The 25,412-nt window shown below is 43.3% G+C and overlaps 1 protein-coding gene across 1 annotated transcript in view; it reads right to left on the bottom strand.

The window, feature by feature from the left end:
• The window catches only part of LOC118769048 (cyclin-dependent kinase 14-like), a 72,882-nt gene that overhangs the window by 22,577 nt on the left and 24,893 nt on the right, over nt 1-25,412 (bottom strand). The window contains exons 8-9 of the mRNA XM_036516055.1: nt 23,218-23,311; nt 3,453-3,516 (exon numbers count right to left, since the gene is read on the bottom strand). Coding sequence (XP_036371948.1) covers nt 3,453-3,516; nt 23,218-23,311 — 158 coding nt within the window. The remainder of the gene's footprint in view (nt 1-3,452; nt 3,517-23,217; nt 23,312-25,412) is intronic.

Here is a 25,412-nt window from a genome sequence, read left to right as displayed (position 1 = left end):
TTTTTTCCCCACCCCTATTAGTTAGTATTACTCATGACGGTTTCCAGATCGAGAATTTTATTTTTTATTCTTCTAGCATTTAAACAGAGGAATTTCAGGGTACCACGTGTGCCTCTCTTGCCCTTCACCCCCGCCCCCAACTGCTCAGAACCACCTCTATTACAGAGCTGCTCTGACTGATTTACAAGCATCGTTTCCTCACTACTAACAAAATATTTAGCCATGGTGTGTTCTACTCCGGCAGTCTGTCTATCCCTACCCATCTCACTGTATAAACTCCCTGCCCCCCCAGACCCTAGTTTAAATAACCCTCTGCTACCCTAAGCATACGCTGGCCCAGTGCAGCTGTACCCCTCCGTTTCAGGTGCAACCCGTCCTGCTTGTACAGGTTACCCCTGGTCCAAAAGGAGTCCCAGTGCCTCATAAACCTGTACCCCTCTTTCCTACACCAGGTTTGTAGGCACGTGTTAAACCTCCACATAAAGGCTTGCTTCCCTTTGCTTGCATGTGGTACTGGTAGAATTCCAGAGAAGACTACCGTGGAGGTTCTGCTCCTAATCTTCCCCGCTAGCTCAAAAAATTTTTCTTGGAGAACTCCGAAGCTACCCTTTCCTATGTCATTGGCTCCAACATGGACTATGACCACTGGATCCTCCCCTGCTCTGGCCAGGAGCTTGTCCGCGCTCTCCAGGAGGTCTCCAACCTGGGCACCAGGCAGGCAACAGACCATGCGAGACTCCTTGTCGCGCGAACATACTATGCTATCTACCCCTCTAATGATTGAGTCCCCCCACTATCACCAACTCCCCTGGGGCTCTTCAGTCCTCCCACTCTCAGGATCGTGGGCCAACTCATCCTGCAGTGGCACAAAACAGTTGGTCACCGCGATCTCTGGAGATGCCGCCCCTCTTGGAATTTTGTGCCCCTTTCTACGCCTACGCTCTACTGTAACCCAGCTCTCTCACCCTATCTGGTCTGTATCTTCCCCCCTACCCGGCTTGGGTGAGCACACTATCTCTCTATAGGGCGTACTAATCAGTTCCTGGAACTCTAACAATTCAGGATTACCGTGGAGTCCAGCTAGTTGGGCCTCGAGATCAAGAATCTTGTTCTCCAAGTGCTCAACAAGTCGGCAACGGTCGCAGATGGAGGTCCTGGTCATCCTGGAGGTCTCCCTCCAGAAATCCGATCATCCGGCAACTCTCGCACAGTTTTGGCCACATTTTTTTCCCATAACTGATACGCTTTCCCTAAATAAGGATTTACTGCAGAGACAGAATTACCAGCTAAAAAGTGCTAAAAGCACCGAGGTGGCTCAGAACAGTCAAAGGCAAAAATCAAGCACAAGAAATGCCACTTAGCCTAAATACAATAAAATTACATTTACAGTTCAGCAGACGCGCTAACACAACCAGAATCAGAATATCCTAAAATCTGACGCTGAAAAATAGTAGAAAAAGTAAACAAGCGAACCGGCTGGCTAGCTGAACTACCCGACTAGCTAGCTAAAGTGTGCTGCTTAATTATTTAAAGATTTGCTCCTGAGAGGGCGAAAAACCACAAAAAAACCCTCGTCGGCTAGAGCCGAATTAGCTGGGACGCAGGAAAAAAAGTGGAAAATTCCCTCTCTGTCCCCTAATGGCAACAAAAGATTCAACTTTAGCAGCAGATCAGACCTACCTTATATAATAGCTAGGTAAATAGCCCCAATTTTTATTTTTATCCTATTGAATGTAATAGCACAGACACCACTCCACAAACACAGCAGGAACTCGTCCAGGCTAGAGCAATCAAGTAAGAGCAAGAGCAATCGAGCCAGAGCGTGAGCAGAGAGAGAGAGGGCACCAATGAGAGTAGAATGAATTAGAATAAATGATTATGCTCGCGAAACACCGCAGATTGTCGTTTGTGTGCTTGCGAAAGCTACAACGTGAGATTGTTTAATTAACAAGGATGGCATTTATCGATTTAAATTACGTTAAATGCTCATGACACATCATAACTTTTGTGAGGTCTGTGTTGTAAACGTTACTGTTCATTGCACTCCAGCCTAACCTAAAGTTTATTCTCAGTAATTTAAATTACATTACAATTACACTACATTTAGCTGCGTTTTGTAATCTGAATTTTGTAACACAAGAAAGCTATAATGTGAAACTTTTAAGAGAAAGCTTTGGGATTACTTGCCACTTTATTATTCAAATTGCCATCCTTGTTAATTAAACAAATCTCATGCTGTAGCTTTCGCAATAGCACACAAATTTCAGACAATCTGCGGTGTTTCGCGAGCATAAGCATTTATTCTAATTGCGCGATTGGTGTCGATTATTCAGTGAATTATTTGTTTTATTGTTAATCAATGAGGATAAAGGGGAACAATATGAAAGTAATGATAGATTTAAAGGTAATAGTCGGGCTTTCCCTTGTTTCCAGCCACCACTGGTGTTGGGGGCGTCCAAGTCTTAATTAGTGGGGTCAGGCGATGTGCTAGGTCTGATGTTCACCAAGCAGTTACTGCTCAAAGTAGAGCTTATGTGCAATAATATATGTGAAAGTATGTTTTAGAGTATTATGTAATTGGGCATGTGGAGGTTTACTTGCACACACTGTATGCAGTATGTGTTTGCATTATATGTCCTTAATTTGTATATATTGCTTTGCACTTGCATATTGCTTGCACATGTCAATCTAGGCATATATCTTTGATCTTAGCACTATGTTTGGCACTGATGTCTGTTCATGTGTGGTTAGTGGTGTTCTGTTTGTGCAACTTTTCATGCCACTTTGCATGATGCAGATACACTGTGTAAGTCAAAGATGTCTGCCAAATGACAATTTTTCTAATGTCAATGAAATGTTGAGTCTCCAGCATTTAATCAACAGCACCACCTGCTGTCTTTAAGCTAAGCATTGCTATATAAAAAAAGTTTTAAAAGCATAACTGAAGAGGACTTCATGAGCCAGAGCAGTGGTTCAGCAGCTAAACCGGGACCCTGTAGAATGCTGCCTTGCATTTCAGTAAACACATGTCTATCTGCATAACATAGCTCTGTAAACATCCTCTCAGCATCCTGTCATTATAACCTACACTCATTTTAACACCAGCTTTTACTTTTTCTACCAGTTGATTTGAAGCTGCTTGAATGCATGCAAAACAAGAGCTGGTATCTAGTGAATATTTCATGCATTCAGACCCCCCTAAATTTAGTTTTTTAGCAGATGCGTCTATCCAAAGTGTCTTGTGTATTTAATGCATCACATATTTAAATTGTTATAATTCTCTTTTGGTGCCTAATAATATTTTAAAGTGCAACGTGAGCATTTTCTCCTCACTAACAGCTTCCTTACCCAAATGTTGCAATGTGACCTTTCTCTTGCTTGTTGTGTGTATGTTGGGTGTGAAGTGGATGGATGGTTAGACATACAGCACAGGGCTGAGTGAATCTGCCTACCTGGCTTGAAGTAGGGAAGTGAGAGAACCCCTGGCCATGTCTCTTCGGAGGGGGTACCCACAATCTGTTTATCAAAAAAATAATGCCCATTTTATGAGACCACCAAACAGCCTTTAGTGAGACACCTTGTAGTCTTTCTACATTAGGAGTTACAGGTTGGTGGAGCATCCCCATATCTGTGCAGAACTGTGTACTATGCCCTTTCTGCTGCTTGCCAAAGAAATAAACACAATTACACCAAGGTCTGACTTACTAAAAACATTTACCTTTGTATCATCTAACTTTCAAATTTGTTGAGAACAACCTGGCCTGATTTTTATGTCAATACCTTTGCAAGCCAATATTTGTGTTTGTACTGACTACAGAAAAAAAGTACTTCATACCTATGATATCCACTCTAACAGTGCAATGATCATTATTGCAGGTGCTCACTGTGACCATTTAAAAATGAGGGTGCAGATCTGCTGAGCTGGTGTTCATTTGTGTATTTCCATGCTGTGTATATCAATACTGGGTATATCTGTATACAGGTATGCTGTATGCTACATCAATCCGTAACTAGGCAAATGGCATACCTACCATCCTAATGTCAACATTGCAGTTTTGCCAACCTTAGCCTTTGGTGCATATGGTCTGAGCTGAGCGTGCCCTCAAGGAATGACTGAGCTGCTAAATGAACACATTATACCAGTAAGGTATGACTGAGTTACTACCTGAACACACTGTACCCCTGAGCTTTAACTGAGCTGCTAATTGTCTCTGCTTGGCGCTCTCGATTGATGGATTGCTCTTGCTCGATTGCTCTAGCTTAGACGAGTTCCTGCTGTGTTTGTGTTGTGTTTGTGGAGTGTTCTCTGTGCTATTACATTCAATAGGATAAAAATAAAAATTGGAGCTATTTACCTAGCTATTACATAAGGTAGGTCTGATCTGCTCCTAAAGTTGAATCTTTTGTTGCCATTAGGGGACAGAGAGGGAATTTTCCACTTTTTTTTTCCGTCGCAGCTAATTCGGCTCTAGCCGACGAGGGTTTTTTTGTTGTTTACTTTTTTCTACAATTTTTCAGCGTCAGATTTTAGGATATTCTGATTCTGGTTGTGTTAGCGCGTCTGCTGAACTGTAAACTTAGTTTTGTTGTATTTAGGCTAAGTGGCATTTCTTGTGCTTGATTTCTGCCTTTGACTGTTCTGAGCCACTTCTGTGCTTTTAGCACTTTTTAGCTGGTAATTCTGTCTCTGCAGTAAATCCTTATTTAGGGAAAGCATTCCAGTTATGGGAAAAAAATGTGGCCAAAACTGTGCTGATCGGATTTCTGGAGGGAGACCTCCAGGATGAGTTCATCTGCGACCGTTGCCGACTTGTTGAGCACTTGGAGAACAAGATTCTTGATCTTGAGGCCCAACTAGCTGGACTCCACAGTAATCCTGAATTGTTAGAGTTCCAGGAACTGATTAGTATGCTCTATAGAGAGATAGTGTGCTCACCCAAGCCGGGTAGGGGGAAGATACAGACCAGATAGGGCGAGATAGCTGGGTTACAGTAGGGAGTAGGCGTAGAAAGGGGCACAAAATTCCAAGAGGGGCGGCATCTCCAGAGATCGCGGTGACCAAACCGTTTCATGCCACTGCAGGATGAGTTGGCCCACGATCCTGAGAGTGGGAGGACTGAAGAGCCCCAGGGCACCCAGGTGGCCTCATCCTCCAAGAAAAGGGAGTTGGTGATAGTGGAAGATTCAATCATTAGAGGGGTAGATAGCATAGAGTGTTTGCGTGACAAGGAGTCTCGCATGGTCTGTTGCCTGCCTGGTGCCCAGGTTGGAGACCTCCTGGAGAGCGCGGACAAGCTCCTGGCCAGAGCGGGGGAAGATCCAGTGGTCATGGTCCATGTTGGAGCCAATGACATAGGAATGGGTAGGTTCGGGGTTCTCCAAGAAAAATTTATTGAGCTAGCGGGGAAGATTAGGAGCAGAACCTCCACGGTAGTCTTCTCTGGAATTCTACCAGTACTACGTGCAAGCAAAGGGAAGCAAGCCTTTATGTGGAGGTTTAACACGTGGCTACAAACCTGGTGTAGGAAAGAGGGGTACAAGTTTATGGGGCACTGGGACTCCTTTTGGAACAGGGGTGACCTGTACAAGCGGGACAGGTTGCACCTGAACCGGAGGGGTACAGCTGCACTGGGCCAGCGTATGCTTAGGGTAGCAGAGGGTTATTTAAACTAGGGTCTGGGGGGGCAGGGAGTTTATACAGTGAGATGGGTAGGGATAGACAGACTGCCGGAGTAGAACACACCATGGCTAAATATTTTGTTAGTAGTGAGGAAACGATGCTTGTAAATCAGTCAGAGCAGCTCTGTAATAGAGGTGGTTCTGAGCAGTTGGGGGCGGGGGTGAAGGGCAAGAGAGGCACACGTGGTACCCTGAAATTCCTCTGTTTAAATGCTAGAAGAATAAAAAATAAAATTCTCGATCTGGAAACCGTTATGAGTAATAGTAACTATGATGTTGTTGGGATTACAGAGACGTGGCTTGGTGCAGGGGATGGGGATGAGTACAATGTAGAGCGATACAAGCTGCTAAGAAAAGATGCTATAGACCACCAGCCTCAGACAGCAATGTCAGTAGTATGCTCTTTGATAACATTAAACTAGCATGTCAGGTGGGTGAGACAATAGTAATGGGGGACTTCAATTACCCTTCAATTAATTGGGAAGCTGTGTCAGGTCAAGGTAAATGTGAGGAAGAGTTTTTGGATGTTGTAAATGACTGTTTTTTGATACAGTCTGTTACTCAACCCACGAGAGAGAACACAATCCTAGATCTGGTTCTGTGTAATAATCCTGATAGAATCGGCAGTATTGAGGTAGGGGAACCACCCAGTACAAGTGACCATAGTTCAATTACATTTGAAGTTTTTTGGCAAGTTAAGTCTGCATTCTCCAATGCTAGAGTATTCAACTTCAGACAAGCTGACTTTATTAAGATGCGTGATTATACAAGGAATATAAACTGGGTACCTCTTCTAGGTGGTAAAACTGTCAAAGAAATGTGGTGCATATTTAAAACGATTATTCTGGATGTACAGCGTAAATTCATTCCGCAAGTGAGAAAAGGGAAGCTGAAAAAGAAGCATCCACAGTGGATGAATAAGTCGCTACTGAACAGTTTGAAACAAAAAAGGAAATTATTTAGAAAATAGAAGTTGGAGAGCTCAGATAGTAATAAGATTGAATACAGTAATACGCGAGCTCAAGTTAAGAAAAAAATAAGGGAAGCTAAAAGGTGTTTTGAAAGACAGATTGCACTAGATGCAAAGAGCAACTCTAAATATTACGGTTGAAACAGGATAGTTAAGGATGAAATAAGAGGTATAAAAAATAAGGATGGGCTTATGGTTTACGATAACAAAGCTATTGCTGATACACTAAACAGTTACTTTGTGGAGAGTTTCACTAGTGAAGTGTTTTCGCATATGCCTTCAGGTGCAGGTGCAGAGATTTATAGAGAAAATTGATTTAAATGATGCAGAAGTACTAGATAAACTTCAAAAACTTAAAACAAATAAGGCAGTAGGCCCTGATGGAATATATCCAAGAGTTCTCAGAGAACTAGCAGAGGTGGTTTACAAGCCTCTGACAGTTGTTTTTAAGCAATCCCTTAAAACTGGCGAAATGCCAGATGACTGGAAACATGGCAGTGTAGTACCTATCTACAAGAAGACCGGACTGAACCAGGAAATTATAGGCCTGTCAGTTTAACTTGTATCGCATGCAAAATACTGGAATCCATCATTAGGGATAATTTGGAATTATTCCTGGAATGAAATGGTGTTTTAAATGATAGCCAACTTGGTTTTCGCAGAGGGAGGTTGTGTTTAAACCTCCTGGACTTCTTTGAGGAAGCTAGAGCATGTCTGGACTCAAACCAAGTTTATGATATTATCTATTTGGACTTTCAAAAGGCATTTGACAAAGTTCCGCACGAGAGGCTCATATTGAAAATGAAATCTGCAGGAATTACAGGAGCTATCACTGAGTGGATTCGAAGTTGGTTGTCTAATAGAAAGCAGACTGTAACTGTGGGTGGAATTGTATCAGCGCAGGGTCCTGTACAATGTGGAGTCCTATAGGGATCGGTGTTGGGGCCTTTGCTTTTTCTTATATACATAAATGATCTTGATGCAGAAGTTAGTAGTAAAATAGTAAAATTCGCAGATGACACAAAACTAGGGGGTCTAGCCAACAGTATAGAATCAACCAAGGTAATACAGGAAGACCTAAACAGCATCCAAAAGTGGGCAGATACTTGGCAGAAGACATTCAATTTAGATAAATGTAAAGTTTTGCATGTGGGAAATAAGAACCTTAGACAAGACTACTTCATGGGTGGAAAAAACTAGAATGTGCTCAATTTGAAAAAGACTTGGGAGTAATAGTTGACTCAAGCTTAACAGGATCTAGGCAGTGTGCTGTAGCAGTAAAAAAGGCCAACAGGATGCTGGGATATATAGCCAAAAGTATTGAGTATAAATCTAAAGATGTTATATTGAAATTATACAATGCCTTAGTCAGACCGCACCTGGAATACTGTGTGCAGTTCTGGGCGCCGCACTATAAAAAAGATATTGAAGCTCTAGAAAAGGTTCAAAGAAGGGCAACTAAATTAGTTCCTGGCATGAAATATAAAAGTTACGAGGAAAGACTCAAGTTACTTAACCTATTTAGACTAAGCGAGAGGAGGCTTAGGGGTGATTTAATTGAGGTATTTAAATTTATAAAAGGAATCAATAAGGTTAAATATAATAGATTTTTTAGGGTGAGTTCAGTCTGTGAAAGAAGAGGACATAAATGGAAACTAGTTAAGAGTAAGTTCTGTACTGATATAAGGAAATATTATTTTACACAAAGAGTTATCAATACATGTTATAGATTGCCAGGTCATGTAGTTGAGGCAGAGACCCTTGTTGTGTTCAAGTCTAGATTTGATGCAGTTTTGGATACTCTTTAATTAAGAAATGGCGAGATTAGTTGGGCCAAATGGCCTGTTCTCGTCATCATATGTTCTTATGTTCTATAGGGTACTCCTAGGACCAGAGATGAGAAACACTGAGTGCATTGTTATGATGTTGCCTGATCTAGTATATTGGCGTAAGGTATGCGACACATTCTAAAATAAATCAGGACAATCAACATCCTGATATCTGCTACCTCGGCTTTGTGTCTGTGTGTATACCCATATAGTGTCCTGCATGTTCTTGTCCATATTCTGATCTGAACATGGAAACTGAGAGATCCTGTCCAGGTGTGCAATCAGGAATGATGCGTTGTGTGTACATTATGTTCATCTGGACATGACACAGTGAGTTTGAGGTGCTGTCCCTACAGCAGAGGCAGGCAACCAGAGGAAGAAGGACTCCAGAGGGGAGCCCACTCATGCTGTCTCCGGTCGTACAGCTCCAGAGACTGCAGTGTACAACCATAGTGCAAATGAGAGGGAGGAGTTTGAGTGACAGGACTCCCATCACCGGGAGGCCAGGGAATGTCACATTTCAAAGGAGGGCCACCCACAGCGTCCCATCTGACTAAAGCACAAGTACATCCCAGATGGTTTACTCAAACTCATTTAGAAAGAGATACAGAAATGCTGAATCTTCACACAAAAACTAGCATTGAAGAGTTGTCAAATGCTAATTTACCAGTTTTCACTTCACAGTAAAGAGTGCATTGCAATCATAACGAAGTGAGTGCCCACAGAAACTAAGAGCATTATTTCAAACTAAGGAGGAACTAAAGATGATGTAAGAGGGAAAAATAGGATGGCGAAGTGAAAATCTGTTTTAAGATGCCAACTTGGCGCTGATGCCGGAGTGACACTGTGAAAGGCTTTTGATGCAGACAGCTGAAAGGAGGCTGTGGCCTGAGCTTTGTTCAAAGAAAAGCTGTAATTAGTACTGCAGTCAGATTGAATGAATGTGAAGAGCTGAGATGAGCCAGACTTTCCCTTGAGCAGCGGAAACAAACGAGTCAGTCATCCTGGGGTACATTGTCTGCTTATATCTATCATAGCCATATCTATCTATCATAACATGCTCATAAATTACACTGAGGAAACACTTTATTGCATTGTTTTGCTAATTACATTTGGCAATGAATGGACCTTGTGTTAGACCCCTGAGACATCATTTTTTATTTCCCATTTGATATTAAGTAAATCTTAATGTGAGATTAATTACGCTATATCTTGCTATTCTGCCATAAATTGCATGTACGCTTATACTTCAGGTGCGTGGGCTTTCTTGTTGCATCTATAATGCAAGATCCAACAGGATATTGACATAAAATTTAAGTTACTGTAATAATTTCACATTAGAATCTCATCAATTCAATTTCTTTTTGTTAAATTTTGTGGTGTTCTTAATAAAGGATTAACACAGTCTACTGGTCCACTGGTCTTCATTCACTGAACATACTCTCCTCACTCTCTCTGGACTAAGGAAGCACTCCCATCCAACCTTTTTGACACAATGAACTATTTGAATCAATTGTTTCAAAATAGCTTCAGCTGAGCTACTGAGCTGCTCACCCCTTCCACGCTGTAGTGACTTCTACAGGTAAATTGCAGTCAAGGCAACCTGCCCTCTTATTCTGCGCATGTCTCAGATAACAAATGATGTATAACATGCCTTCACTGAATAAATGCGATGTTTACTACTGTGAAGAGATACCTAATTATGAAGGATATCATCAGTATTTGCTCAGATATGTTTGTTCTTGTTAAAAAAAAACCTGGATGGTACACCATTGATAGTCTACCCTCAGGAAACAACCTATCCAACAAACATGATGGCATTTCAGGCCGTTTCCAGTGCAGTATAACTACGTCAGTAGAATGAAACTAGGGCTGGGAGGTATATCAACTTTTTAAGGTATATTGATATTTTCAAACGAGATATAGGATATATCAGTATAGGTTGATGTTGCATTACATAACCTTTTTCTTCCGTAAAGCCATGCCAATATGTGCATCTCTCCTCTCTCACACTCTCCACACAACCCCGCCCCCACTCTCCCTCTACGTCTGCGTGCAAACCTGGCCCCACTCACTCATAGGGCTGCTCGATTATGGCAAAAATCATAATCACGATTATCTGCTGAAGAAGACCTGGTTAATTTCAAACAGGGAAAGAAACCCTGTCTTTGCATTTTATTTTGACCACAGTCTGTTTTAATGAAAATGTTTGTGACATCTCACATGTGGCTTTGACTTACAACTGAACTTTTAGCCCACTTCGCAGAAAATACCGAGATATATATTGTGTATCGCCAGGGGCGGAGCTGATGGCTCACTGCAGAGGGGGCGAGGACCTGTAGTGGGCCCTTATACAACCTATTACAGGCTGCATGAAGATGCAAGACAGATCCAAGGGGAAAATTACAGAGACGGAAGAGTGGAACGGAGAGAAATGCAGATTACAATGAGGTGTGCTATTTCAGCACACACCTCATTGCGTGAGACCATTTTTAAATACCGTGGCTCCGTCAGCAGTGACGGCGATGGGAAATAAAACAAGACAGCTGGTGATCGCCTAGTTCCTACTTTGGGACTCAAACAGAGGGTGTAATTTTTCTGTTTGTACACTTACACAAGGATACTGGACAGCAAATAAAGTTTTCTGTAACTATTGTGTCTCTGCTCATTCAAAATAGCTAAATATCACAGCTCCGTCAGCAGTGACGGCGATGGGAATAAAACAATACAGCCGGCGATCGCCTAGTTCCTACTTTGGGACTCGAACAGAGGGCGTAATTTTTCTGTTTGTACACTTACACAAGGATACTGGACAGCAAATAAAGTTTTCTGTAACTTTATTGTGTCTCTGCTCACTCAAAATAAATATTGCAGTGAGAAACTTAGCTAGGGGTCGGTCGAAACCATTACGCCAGATTGGGCCCAAGGTGGGCAGCCGCAACCCCCCGCTCGCTCCACTTCTGTGTATCGCCATCAAGCCTAAAAATACCGAGATATGATTTTTGGTCCATATCGCCCATCCCTAAATGAAACCATTTAAAGTTCACAAGTTCACAACAAAACACTGGAAACTGTATATCGACCACTTCCATATGTTCTACTATGAGGCCTGCTCTTTAGTTATGCTGCTGTTCTGAGGATATGAGCTCCCTCCTCAGGATTGGCTACGCAGGTAGCACACACTGCCAATGAGCTACCCATGTTAAAATTGATTACGACATCATCATAGATATGTAATTATTATATCAGTGTTGTCAGAGTGTGTCACCTGCACATTTATTCTATTAGTGATATAATGATAATAATGATAATACTGCAGTGGTACTAAAATAGCCACTAGTGCAGTTACTTGCTGTAAAAATGAACTCCAAGCTACATCAGCAGTAATAGATAAAAGTTTAAAATGTACTTTTCATGAAAACGCTTACATACTGTATTTGTTACAGCTTAAATAAATATTCCAGCACACATTGGAGAACTGGGTGTGGTATAAATCAGTTTAAATAAATGTATCACCTGCCCTGTTCAGATGCGTGTTTAAGTAATTTAAATTAGCAAAGCATTTGGAAGTTTCAGTTGCATTATTTAATTTATTTAGGCGACACTAGGAAATCACCAGTATTGAGATATGTATAGTAAACTCACATAAGAGATGCAATGCTAAAAACATAATGACGTTTAAAAAAAGTGCTTCTTTGTGCACTTGAATCCTTCCTTCATAATACTCTTGCTTTGAGAAGCCAACACTGATTTGATCCTTCAGGTTGACTCTTTCATCACTGCCCCCACCTTCAGGGTCCTTTTGTTCAGAATGCAGTGCCGGTGTTTTGTGTGTAGCATAGGTACCAGTGGCTTAGCTACCCAGCACAACTTAACATTGAAATTCCTAGACATTTCTCTTATGAATGTACGAATGTATATAATCAACAAAACTCAAAACCCTGACTCCTAAACCACTGTGCATTAGAATTTACAAAATTGTTGTCATATTCAGGGCTGGGTGATTGACTGCCCAAAAGTAATGCATGCCTTCCATAAAATCAACAGATTTCTTGATAAATATAAACATCAAACATAATAATCACAGCACAATGAATGACTAATTGTAACAATCCGCACTAAATAATAGTGTTTTAGTTACCAATCGCTACGGGTATTATCTGAATATACTTTTTAATTAACCGCAAGCACAAAAACACACAATGCATAAGCTTAGCTCGTAAGCACAAATACACACAGTGCACGCACACAGCTCAGTTGATCCCACATATATTTACAAATTATCCCTCTCCCAATGCATAAATGCGCCTCCCCAAACCACCATAAAGCCCAATAAAGTCCCACAAGTCTCACAAACACGCAATCGCCAACCCCGACTTTCTTCAGTGTCACCCGATAATCCCAAAACAGTCCGACACGCGTCTTCAGTGAACACTCAATAATGCCTCGCAATACAAGAAAACAAATCAGTCTCACAGCTTCCGTTGAGTCTCGGCCGAGATATTCCTTGTCGCTGAGGCGTTGTGGTCAGAGCTAGAACCACCTTGACAGAGAGTTTCTTCGTCCTCCAAACGCGCGCCGCTTCCACATTTCAAAAGCTCCCTCTTCACTCTTCCGCGTTCCCATCAACCTCTCACGTCAATCAGCTGACTCGTTCCCCTACTACGTCAGCCCCCCGCTGATTTCACACTGGATAATCTTCACATATTCAGGCATACATACAGGTAAACACACATTTTTAAAGGCTTATTATAAAACGGAGCTACCCTAGTTCATACAAAGGAAAATATTGTTAGCCTCGTCACTCTTCTTATTTTCTACGACTGGCTAACAAGAAAATGCTTATGTGGCAGTGTCACATATACCCCCCCCCCCCTCAGCTGAAGGCTTCTAAGGTAAGACACCATAAAATCTTTTAAGGTTTACCACATTAATTGTATCTTGTTTCTCCTGTGGGTTATTCCATTGTATCCTATAGTTAACTGGCCCCAATTTCTTCAGTATAGTTGCTGGCCCTTCCCACTTAGGCGCAAGCTTAGCTGAAAAGCTGTCACTGGTCTTAGAGAAGGGGTGTGCCCGAACCCAGACTAGGTCGCCCTGCTGGAATTGCGCATGTTTCCGGCGGGAATTATAGTGCCTAGCTTGTCTGGCCTGGTGCACCCCTACCCTGCTTTTGACCTCTTCAGCCATCTTCTGTTGTCTCTCCAGTAAATTGTATGCATCATACTGGGCCGGAGAGGGAGGTTTATGGATTAGTCGCTCCAGAGGTCCTTTGAGGTTCCTTCCCAAGGCTAATTCTGCAGGACTCCTCCCGGTGGTTTCCTGATATGCTGTATTGATTGCAAAACGGAACTCCGGTAGCCATTGATCCCAGGAGTTGTGATGTTGCCCTACATAGGAGGAGATCATGGTTTTTATTGTTCGATTGAAGCGTTCAGTCAGGTTGGTCTGAGGATGGTAGCTTGTCGTCAATTTCTGAACTACCCCCCACGACTTGCATAATCCCGTCAACAGAGTGGAGGTGAATTGCGGCCCCCTGTCAGACACCAGGTATTGGGGAACACCCCAGCGAGTGAAAATTTCCTCTCTGAGGATCTTGATCAGACGTGGTGTTTTGCCGTCCTTGAGAGGGAACATTTCCACCCACTTGGAGTAATAGTCTACCACCACTAGTAGGTACGAGTTAGCCTTCTTACTTCGGGGGAGGGGACCCATAAAATCAACTCCTAGCATTTCTCCAGGGTGGTTGACTTCTGTGCTCTGTAACAGACCTAAGGGCTTGATGTTACTTAGCTTGTACTGTTGGCATGTCCTGCAGGTTTTTATATGTTCCCATACATCTTTGCGAACATTCGGCCACCAGGCGCACTCCAGAATCCGTAGCAGAGTTTTCAGTCTCCCCAGATGTCCGCCCAAGGGATTATCATGGTAGTATCGCAAAAACTCCGGAACCATAGCTTGTGGTACTACCAGCTGGAACTTTTCCCCATGGTCTGACAAAGGAACCCTTCGGTATATTATTCCCTGATGTTCCACAAAGCTGATTCTGTCTGATGAACGTGATGAGTTCGCGCAGTCTGCCTTTAAATCCATCACACCTTGATCCTTCTCTTGCTCCTGTGCAATCTCATCCAGAGTGCTAGGTAAACTAGAATGACATTTTGGGGAGATGGTGAGACATGGAGATGGTGTACTACTGAGCGGCTCAGGGGTCCGAGACAGTGCATCCGGGGCGGAATTAAGGCATCCCTTGCGGTATTGCACTTTGAAATTGAACTGCTGTAGACGGAGAATCCATCTAGTCAGCCTGGAACTTGTCTTCGGACAATTAAATGCCCAAGCCAGTGCAGCATGATCAGTAATGACTGTGAACTCAATGCCCTCCAGGTAGTGTCGCCATTTCTCAACCGCCCAGACCACCGCTAGACACTCCTTCTCCGATGTAGAATAATTACGCTCTGGACCTCTGAGTCCCCTAGAAGCATACGCAATCACCTTCTCCCCCTCCTCTGAGTTTTGTGTCAGGATAGCTCCGAGACCCACCTCGCTGGCATCCGTTAACACCTGAAAAGGTAGGGCAGGATTGGGTTGCATGAGGACAGGAGGCGTTCTTAAAGCGTCCTTCAAGGCATCCATGCTTGCCTGGCATTCGGAGGTCCAATTCCATTCCACTCCTTTTCTCTTGAGCCGATTCAATGGCATCGCAATGTCAGCGAAGCGTGGAATAAATTTATGGTACCAACCGGCTAAGCCAAGGAACCGTTGAAGAGCTTTTATATCTTTGGGTACAGGAAAGTCTGTCACAGCCTGGGTTTTAGCTGGATCCACTTCAACACCATTCTTTGACACAATATGTCCCAGAAACTTCAGTTCTTGCTTGAAGAAATGGCATTTTTTCATGTTTAAGCTTAAATTGGCACCCTGTAACCGTTGAAACACAGAGGCCAGATCATGGAGATGTTCGTCGCGAGAGCTGGAGTACACAATAATGTCATCAATGTAAACAAAACATATCTTTCCTCTTAGCTCTCCCAAGACCCTCTCCATAAGCCGTTGGAATGAGGCAGCCGAATTTCGAAGGCCAAAGGGCATGGCTTTGAATTGAAATAAGCCAAGAGAGGTTATGAAAGCAGTTTTTGATTTGCTCTCTTCTGCCATGGCCAATTGCCAGTAGCCCGATTTCAAGTCCAATGAGCTGAACCATGAAGCACCCTCCATAGACTCCAGAATGTCGTGTATGATTGGCATTGGGTAAGCATCTGGTAAAGTTTTTGCATTGATCTTTCTGTAATCAACACAGAATCTGTATGATCCATCGGGCTTGTTAACCAAGACTACTGGGGAGGAGTAGGCTGACTGGGATGGCTCAATGATGTTGTCTGCCAGCATTTGTTCAACGTGTTCTTCAATTACTTTCTTTTTCATGGGTGAAACCCGATAAGCCTTAGTACGCACTGGAACTTCATCCTGAAGAAAGATGGTGTGTTTCTCCACATCTGTCCTTCCCAGTTTACCTGAGGTTACAGAGGGCCAGTCCTTCCTGAGCTGATCCAGTCCTTCTGGCCAGTCGGTGTCATAGTCGATCACAGGATCCGTCAAGCTGGTAGAAACCCAACATGGTGGCAACTCTCCTGGAGTTAAGGCATAATAGAGGGCTACCTCCTTATCATTGGATGGCTTTGTCTTGCTCCGCCCCGCTATGCCCCTTGGTTGCTGTAAGAATGAATGATAAGAGTAGCCTCTATCCGTCTTCCAACCATAGCTGTTCTTTGCAACATTAAGAGTAACCCCTGTTGTGGACAGGAAATCCAGTCCCACAATAATAGGAAAGGCTAGATGACGATCCTCCATAACGTGCACTTCGATTGCCCATTGCTGCTCATGCCACTGAAGACAAATGCTCTTCTTCCCTAGAGCCTGATGAACTGTCAGCCATTACAAATCGCTGCCGCTCGGCAGGCATAAAAGCTTCATTGGATGACGCCACCTGCTGCCACAGGCTTTCCTTCATCAATGTGAAAGTGCTTCCCGTGTCCACCACTGCTTCTCCCTGCCAGCCTCTGATGGAAATGGGCACCATCAGGAGACTCTGTTGACTCTTAGCCGTCTGATGTTGCAGTACACTGACTTCAGCTGTGTGTCGGGTGTGTTTCTTCTCTGATGTCTTCTTTCCTTGTTTATCAGATGTTGCATTTACCTTCTGCCAGTACTCTTTAGCCCCAGCACAGTCTTTCTCTACCATTGAGCTGACCCTGACCAGCTCTGTCACTGTGTTTACTGTTCCTCTCAGGCACCCCGCCACTTTTGGATTGATGTTATTCAATATACGCCTTACTATCTCATCTTCTGCCATGTCCTTTTTCCATTTTAGACATAGGGCCTAATAGTCATAGGCAAAGTCCCTGAGGCATTGATCCGGCCTCTGGACCATGGATGTCTTCTCTGACCATGCTTCTCTTCTACTTCGCTTAAATAATCCGTAGATAAGAAAGCAGTCATAAATGTTTCTTTGAAGGATGGCCAATCATGGACTTGCCCTTTTGTGGCCTTCCACCAGCTAAGTGCTGGGCCTTTTAAAACAGATGACAAAGTCCCCAGTAGCTCAGGGTTGGATAGGGGTCTCAATTCCAGAAAATTCTCACATTGCTCTACAAAGTGCAAAACATCTGAGGACTCTGTGCTGGGGCCGAACATGGGAAAATCCAGCTTCACTGGCGGTTTAGGGTAATAGGTTGGTGCACCAGACAGACAAGGTGAGGCAGGAGTAAGAGGAGGAGCTATTGGGCTTAGGTCAGTAGCAACAGCTATTGTTCTTTGTGTACAAGGAGTACTAGTTAACCTTATTTTGCTAACTTGTTTTTTCCACTGTACATCTCTCCTTAAAAGACAGTTATAGATTTCCCTGTCCAATTTACTTAGGCTATCCATTAGCCCTTGCTCTATGGTAGCTAGTCTGCTATCCACATATTGCCTAAAACTCTCCTCTCTGTTTACGGCACTTAATGTGGAAACTCTAAAATCAGACTCCAACTTGGCCACATTTTGTTGTATAGCAGCTAAATTGTTAACCATTTCCTCATACTGAATGTTATTCATTATGTCTTCTTCTCTCCTAGTGACTACAATAGGTTCACCACCAGCTCTATTTCGATCACCACTATTAGATGGACCACCATTTTGATCAGTAACATCACCCACAGTATCCTCATTGACATTATCAGCATTTGTAACCCCATCACCAACAGCATTTGCATTTCTCTGATTATCATGTACATTATTTTCTCTATCATCATGTTCAACATCATCATCATCATCATCACCATCATCACTTATATACATTGAACTCAATAAAGATGTTATTTCTGCTGTGTTAACTCTTCTTGTAACAAAGGGACCAGCTGTGAAATCTGGATCACCAACGACTGGCCTATGCCTAACAGGCATAGGGGTGTCTGCTGAACGTACCGACTGCTCTCTTTGCGACATAGCCGTGCTTGGTGGAAACAAACAAATTAACCAAACAAATGTAGCCTATTTCAGATCCCCGTACGGGCCACCATATGTAACAATCTGCACTAAATAATAGTGTTTTAGTTACCAATCGCTACGGGTATTATCTGAATATACTTTTTAATTAACCGCAAGCACAAAAACACACAATGCATAAGCTTAGCTCGTAAGCACAAATACACACAGTGCACGCACACAGCTCAGTTGATCCCACATATATTTACAAATTATCCCTCTCCCAATGCATAAATGCGCCTCCCCAAACCACCATAAAGCCCAATAAAGTCCCACAAGTCTCACAAACACGCAATCGCCAACCCCGACTTTCTTCAGTGTCACCCGATAATCCCAAAACAGTCCGACACGCGTCTTCAGTGAACACTCAATAATGCCTCGCAATACAAGAAAACAAATCAGTCTCACAGCTTCCGTTGAGTCTCGGCCGAGATATTCCTTGTCGCTGAGGCGTTGTGGTCAGAGCTAGAACCACCTTGACAGAGAGTTTCTTCGTCCTCCAAACGCGCGCCGCTTCCACATTTCAAAAGCTCCCTCTTCACTCTTCCGCGTTCCCATCAACCTCTCACGTCAATCAGCTGACTCGTTCCCCTACTACGTCAGCCCCCGCTGATTTCACACTGGATAATCTTCACATATTCAGGCATACATACAGGTAAACACACATTTTTAAAGGCTTATTATAAAACGGAGCTACCCTAGTTCATACAAAGGAAAATATTGTTAGCCTCGTCACTCTTCTTATTTTCTACGACTGGCTAACAAGAAAATGCTTATGTGGCAGTGTCACAAATGAATATGTTACTAAACATATAAGTCAATAATTACTTCTTCAGCTTTCAGAAGAAATGGTTTCAATCAAGAAGTCCCAAGTTGTAAATGAAAACTGTACCTTTTCAGATGTTTATGGTCCTGTTTTCAAATGGTCACTTTTTATTGAGCTTATCCCATTGCTTCTTTTGAAAATATCTTTAGGTTTAGGAAGCTTAGATGTTCCTTGTAGCAAAACAAAGCATAAAAACATTGACAAAGTGGATATGCTGGAACAAGATGTGTGATTTAAGTCTCAATGAACAGTGGAGGGAAATAGAGAGCAAAATATTCACACATTAAAACACTACACAGACACTTGGCACAAGTAAATCATAGACAAAGAAAGTAGTTGCACTTCCTGGGGCTTTATCTCACATAATAATGAGAATGTAGGCACTGTTTCAGTATGTGCAGTTGTAACTCATGCCCATGTTTTGATTTTATTCAATGATTTTTGTGTGGCATAAAACATGCCAATTGAATATTAATACAGTTAAAAATGAACACTGAAGACAAATTAAAACAATGACATGAAATCCTGCTGTTCAACCACATTCAAAGATATGCACTCTTTGGGATACACTCTCCCCCCCAAAAAAATCTACTAGACATTCTTAACATCAGTGTTTCCCATTCCTGGTCCTGGGGACGCATACTGTTTGCTGGTTTTAATGCCAGCTGAGCCCTCACTTATTTGGGTTTGACTGAACTGTTAGCTGAATACCAGATCCTTCTGCTCTTCAAATTTCCACTCCACATCGCTCCTGTCTTTCCTCTCAGAAACCCTTGAACGTGTTGATTTTAATCAACCATCTCACTTTCTCACACAGAAGACACTGCAAGACCCAAACCAGTCTGGTTTCAAGGCTTGCCACTCCACTGAAAAGGCTCTTCTTTCTGTCACAAAATGCCCTTTGAACTGCCAGGGTTGTCTCCCAATCTGCTGTCCGGATCTTACAAGACCTTTCTGTGGCCTTCCACACAGTCAACCGTCAAGTCCTCCTGTCTTCCTTGGCAGCAATGGGCATCCTAAACACTGTTTTCAGCTGGATCTCGTCTTACCACTGAGGGTGCATTAGAGGGTGGATACCCGACCCGAGCCTGACGGGAGCCGTCGGGACCCAACAGGGTGGGCCAGGTTTGGACAAAAATTTAAAAATGATGTTTGGGTTTGGGTCGGGTTCGGTCATGTTGACCGAACAATAACTAGGCAGCAAACATTTGACTTTTGAACTACTAATTAGGATGGACTAGCCTAGTTGACACAGTGCTTCAAGTTCTTTTTAGTGAAAATGTAGTGTAAAAATAAATAAAAATGATGGACCTACTGTCTGTGTTAGACTACCTTCTGTTCAGTGCTGGGGTTTGTTTATTACGTGACAACGCAACACAACACAACGCCATGTTAGGTGATAAATATTCATGACGGAGGACTTAAAACAAAATTTGTCATTGAGGAAGTTTAAAATTACCGAAAACCATGCAGGGAAATCAACGGCATTTCGATTTAGTCGTCATACAGATAAAAACGCACCAGTTGGTTATGTAAAATGTAAGCCTGTGTTCACACGCAGCATCTTTTTTTGGATAAAAAACACTGGCCAGAGCATTCTATCAAATAAAAAAAAAACGCTGGCAGCGTTTGTTACAAAAAGCAGTTGAGAGCGTCTTTTGTTGCTAGCACTAACGTTAGCTAACAGGCTAGTTTTGCTAATGAGAACTTCAAGCAGTCAACACAAACACTTTCCAGAAACTCCTTGGATCCATCCAATTTGACTCCAAATGGCCTCTTTATGATGAATGTTATGATACAGGTTAACTTTCATGTTGTACAGTTTAATCTGTTCTGAAACTAGCACAATTAACTTCACTGCTACCTTCTCCATTTTTGGTGAAGATTGGTGGGTGTTTTGGGAAATGACTGGTGTCACAACTCCGCTTGTGATTGGTCAGCTGTCAAAAAAGCGCTTGACATAGGGCATTTTTTTCTGAGAAGCTGAACTTTTTCCAACTGAAAAAAACGCCCTGAGCTGCAGAAAAAAACACTGCCGACGGTGTAAAAAAAAAAAAAACGCTCAGGACGTTTTTGAAAACATGGTCTACTCCATAGCTACTCCCAGCTACCTGTATCAGGCTCGGGTCGGGTTCAGACATAAAAAAACAGAATGCCTGTCGGGTTTGGGTCAGGCTCAGTTACTACTCTCTCCGACTCAGGTTGGGTTTGGACAGAAATATGCAGCGATCACCAGCTGTCTTGTTTTATTTCCCATCGCCATCACTGCTGACGGAGCCACGGTATTTAAAAATGGTCTCACGCAATGAGGTGTGTGCTGAAATAGCACACCTCATTGAAATCTGCATTTCTCTCCGTTCCACTCTTCCGTCTCAGTAATTTTCCCCTTGGATCTGTCTTGCATCTCCATGCAGCCTGTAATAGGTTGTATAAGGGCCCACTACAGGTCCTCGCCCCCTCTGCAGTGAGCCATCAGCTCCGCCCCTGGCGATACACAATATATATCTCGGTATTTTCTGCGAAGTGGGCTAAAAGTTCAGTTGTAAGTCAAAGCCACATGTGAGATGTCACAAGTATTTTCATTAAAACAGACTGTGGTCAAAATAAAATGCAAAGACAGGGTTTCTTTCCCTGTTTGAAATTAACCAGGTCTTCTTCAGCAGATAATCGTGATTATGATTTTTGCCATAATCGAGCAGCCCTATGAGTGAGTGGGGCCAGGATATGTGATATGTGCATGTATCAGGTATGCTGAAGAGGTACCATTTCAACCCCTCGAATCCTGTCAAGAGGAATCTCTCAGGATTTGGTCCTCGGCTCCCTTCTATTTTGTTTGTACACACAAGGAAATTGTGGCCATGTATTGCCATGGTTTCTGACATTATTGCTATGCTGATGAACTGTTTCTCATTTTCTCATATCTGATACCCAACACTTGGGTTTCATCACATAAATGAGCTTGCTTAGCTATTTTTGTGGATTATTACCTGAGACTCAATATGGTCAAGACAGAACCTCTGTGCATCCCAGCCAAGTCATCTTTCCAGGACCATCACCCACCCAAGACCTGGTTCTCGCCTGTCTAAATTACTGCAATTTCCTTCTCACTGCCTGCCCTGTATATGTGACCAAGAATGCAGATCTAGATCTGCTGCTGCTTGGCTGGTCCACAATAGCAGAGGTGACAGACTGTGATGATGGATCTGTGGCCGTACCCCATCATCCCATCCTGGCACTTTACAACTGCGGTAGTTCTAGCAGCTACGATACATTCTGATGGCGGCGGCAAATTGGGACAAATATATTTAATCACTTTTTGCAGATGTGTGGGACTCGCAATAAAATGGGTGGGTGTGTTTCCCTGGAAAATATATACATTTCTCATTGCAGATGATATGATATGGTGCTTGCTTAATGTATTCATAGTAGATGCTAATGTGTATGACTGTTACAATAGGCAAGCCAATAACAGGGAAACAGTTTGCTGGATTAAAACCATACTTTATTTCAGCTCCAGCACTCATAAGGTATAAAAGCCAGCAGTGGTCTCATTGAAGCGGGGGGGCTGTGTATCTGTAGGGCCATGTTCCAGAGCCCTGCAAACCTACTCACATTTTGGTCTCTGTGCAAGTTAGTCAGCTGGTAGCTGCCCTGAGCTGCTTTTAAGCTACTGTAAAGTAGTGTTTACTTTGTTTTTGTTTTGGATTTATGGACTTTGACTTGTTTTTTTTTTTTTGCCATGTCGTCACCTGCCTGGGATTGTGTTTTTTTATGCTTTTTTTTGTTGGGCTGCCATAATAAATTCACCTGTTCTGTGTCAGATGACTTTGTGTGATCCCTATCACCTCCTTTGGCCGTAAGCCCACTCTACTTTGTGACACAGACCAATGACTTTCAAATGTCAACCATTTATGGACATCAGCCAGTCCTTCATAAGCTATACATACTGTGAGAAACATGCACATATACAGGACATCCAAGCAACTATTTCTACCACTGATCTTCTTTGTAGAGCTACAAAAGGAATGAAGTTTTTAACATTGTTTATGTCACTGATTCTCAGTCCTGCTCCTGGGGGCCCACTGTCCTGCATATCTTCTATCTATCCTTGCTCTACCTACCTGAACGAACTCATCAGTGGCACTTTTGATTAGCTGAGCACACCTGATTTAATCAAGAGCATGTTAATCACACTAATCAGGTGTGTTTAGAGCAAGGATAGATAGAAGATATGCAGGACAGTGGGCCTCCAGGAGTAGGATTGAGAAACACGGGTTTATATAGCTCAGACTTGGTACAATATGGTAATAATGCAGAGAAACAAAGAAGCTACAACCAAATCATGTCTGAATGGCCAAATGACACAATAAGAAGATGAGATAACTTACCAAAAATATCCGCTCAAGCTGGTCCTGCGGATCTACAATGCCAGGAAAGGCAGCTTCCCCTTGTATCATTTCAATGAAAATGCACCCAACACCCCTGAGTAAGGAAATATGAACAAAGACAAGAACATGAAAAGCAATAAAAAGTTCAAGTACCACAACTTTAATGTCCTAGCAATTCAATACAACCAAACACTAGCTCTCGCAATGAGCAATATCTTACGGTGTACTCATATTAGGCGATCTGAACCATGCCCGAGTACGTTTGACCCCAAAAGTCCAGTTCATTTGACTAGTGTGATCGGTCCATACCCTGCCCAGGCCCGCTTGAAGACGTCGGCCGGGCACGGTTCACTTGAATTTAGGCACGGTGCGCATCAGTATGATCGCTAACCGCACCCGAGCATGGAACACGAACATGATTTTCAGTTAATTGTGCTGCACGTATAAGAAGATTTTTACTGAGGCAGCTGACATTGAGGGAGAAATTTGGAGCTTTACCGCCGACCACAAATCACGTTCATCAATAAGGTGAGAACCAGACCCATTATTAACCCAAATATTCTTGAATGAACTGAAAAGTGTACTATCCGAGTAGTAACAGTGGTGGTGCAGGCCTCCCAGCCTGCACCACCCAGCCTCTCCAGCTCATCCAGAATGCAGCTGCCCGACTGATCTTCAACCTCCCCAAATTCTCCCATGTTACTCCCCTGCTGAAATCCCTCCACTGGCTTCCTGTCGCTGCCAGGATCAGATTCAAGACCCTGACCCTCGCCTTCTCTGCAATCAACAGGACAGCCCCTGCCTACCTCCAAGAACTCATCCAGCCCTACACACCAGCCCGACCCCTGCCCTCAGCAGCAACTGGATGCCTCGCTCCTTGCATGGTCAAGGCAGGAGGTGCTCGTTCTGCCAGACATCGGCGTTTCACCTACATCGCTCCCCAGTGGTGGAACGAACTCCCTGTCTCGCTACGGACAGCTTCTTCACCCCATTCCTTCATACAGGGCCTGAAGACGCACCTCTCCAGACTCTACCTGGACTGACCCAGCACACAATTGCTACCCCCCCCCCCCCCCCCTATCAGTGCTGTCGTAAATTGCTGTGCTTTTTAAATTGTTTCTTGTTGCCGCCTTTACCCTGACGCTCATTGCGCCGTTTGAAGTTGTTGAAGTCCGCTGTTTGAAAGTGTATCGTATTAGTTGCCCTATAGGCTGTAACTGTACAAATCTAATAGTACTGTGTCCTCAAACAGACTGTGCTCTCAGCTGAGAACTGTCTCATTGTGGAACTGTACACATCCTGTCCCCGTACTGTCGCTATACTTGCTGTATGCACTTTTGTAAGTCGCTTTGGATAAAAGTGTCTGCTAAATAAATGTAAATGTAAATGTAACAAAAGATTACTAATTAGGCTACTGTAATCTGACACAAAATATTGCTCTGTCCCTTAGCATAATCACTGAAACGTCAGCTGCCTCCGTGAAAATCGTCTTATACGTGCATCACAATTAACTGAAAATCGATGCTAACTGGCTGGGGAGCTAACCTTAGCTATCTAGCGATAGATTTGACAAACATAGCTAGTTAGCTAACAGGCTACCTATCTGAACGATTGTTGAAGACTAGCTACTTAAACAGGTTGGCTGCTTCATTTGTGATACTCTGATTAAGCCCCTGAAAACAGCAATGCTTACATCGCCACATAGAGGCACTGAAAGAGCCGTGTCCGTGTGACAGTCACCGCGCCCAAAACGATTCCAAATAAGTCACAAAGTACAATCATGAACTCCATTGTGCTGTGCCCGAGCACGCCCCCCCCCCCCCCCCTCCCCCTTCTCGCACAGCACAATGGAGTGCATGGTTGTACTTTGTGGCTTATTTGGAGTCGTTTTTGGCGCGGTGACACACGACCCTCTCACATGTCAGGCAGCACAGGCTAGGACTCAGTCGCAGACCCAAAAACGCGAGGGTAGAGATAACAGGAATAACGCACGGCAGAATCAAAAACCAGAACACAGGCAGGGTCAAAACCAGAGAGGCAGTCCGAGGGCAAATCCAGAAACGGGAAAGTCAGAACGGGCAGGGTCGGAAAACGGGAGGGCACGATCAGGCGAACAAAGCAAAACGGCAGGCAAAAAACGGAATCAAAAACAGGCAGGTCGAATCTCAAAACACAGCGAACAATGGAAACGGCGG

The sequence above is a fragment of the Megalops cyprinoides genome, chromosome 21, assembly GCF_013368585.1.
Source record: "Megalops cyprinoides isolate fMegCyp1 chromosome 21, fMegCyp1.pri, whole genome shotgun sequence".
In the NCBI taxonomy this organism is placed as follows: Eukaryota; Metazoa; Chordata; class Actinopteri; order Elopiformes; family Megalopidae; genus Megalops; species Megalops cyprinoides.
Note: the sequence above shows the minus strand (reverse complement) of the source record. Positions and strands in the feature narration are given on the sequence as shown.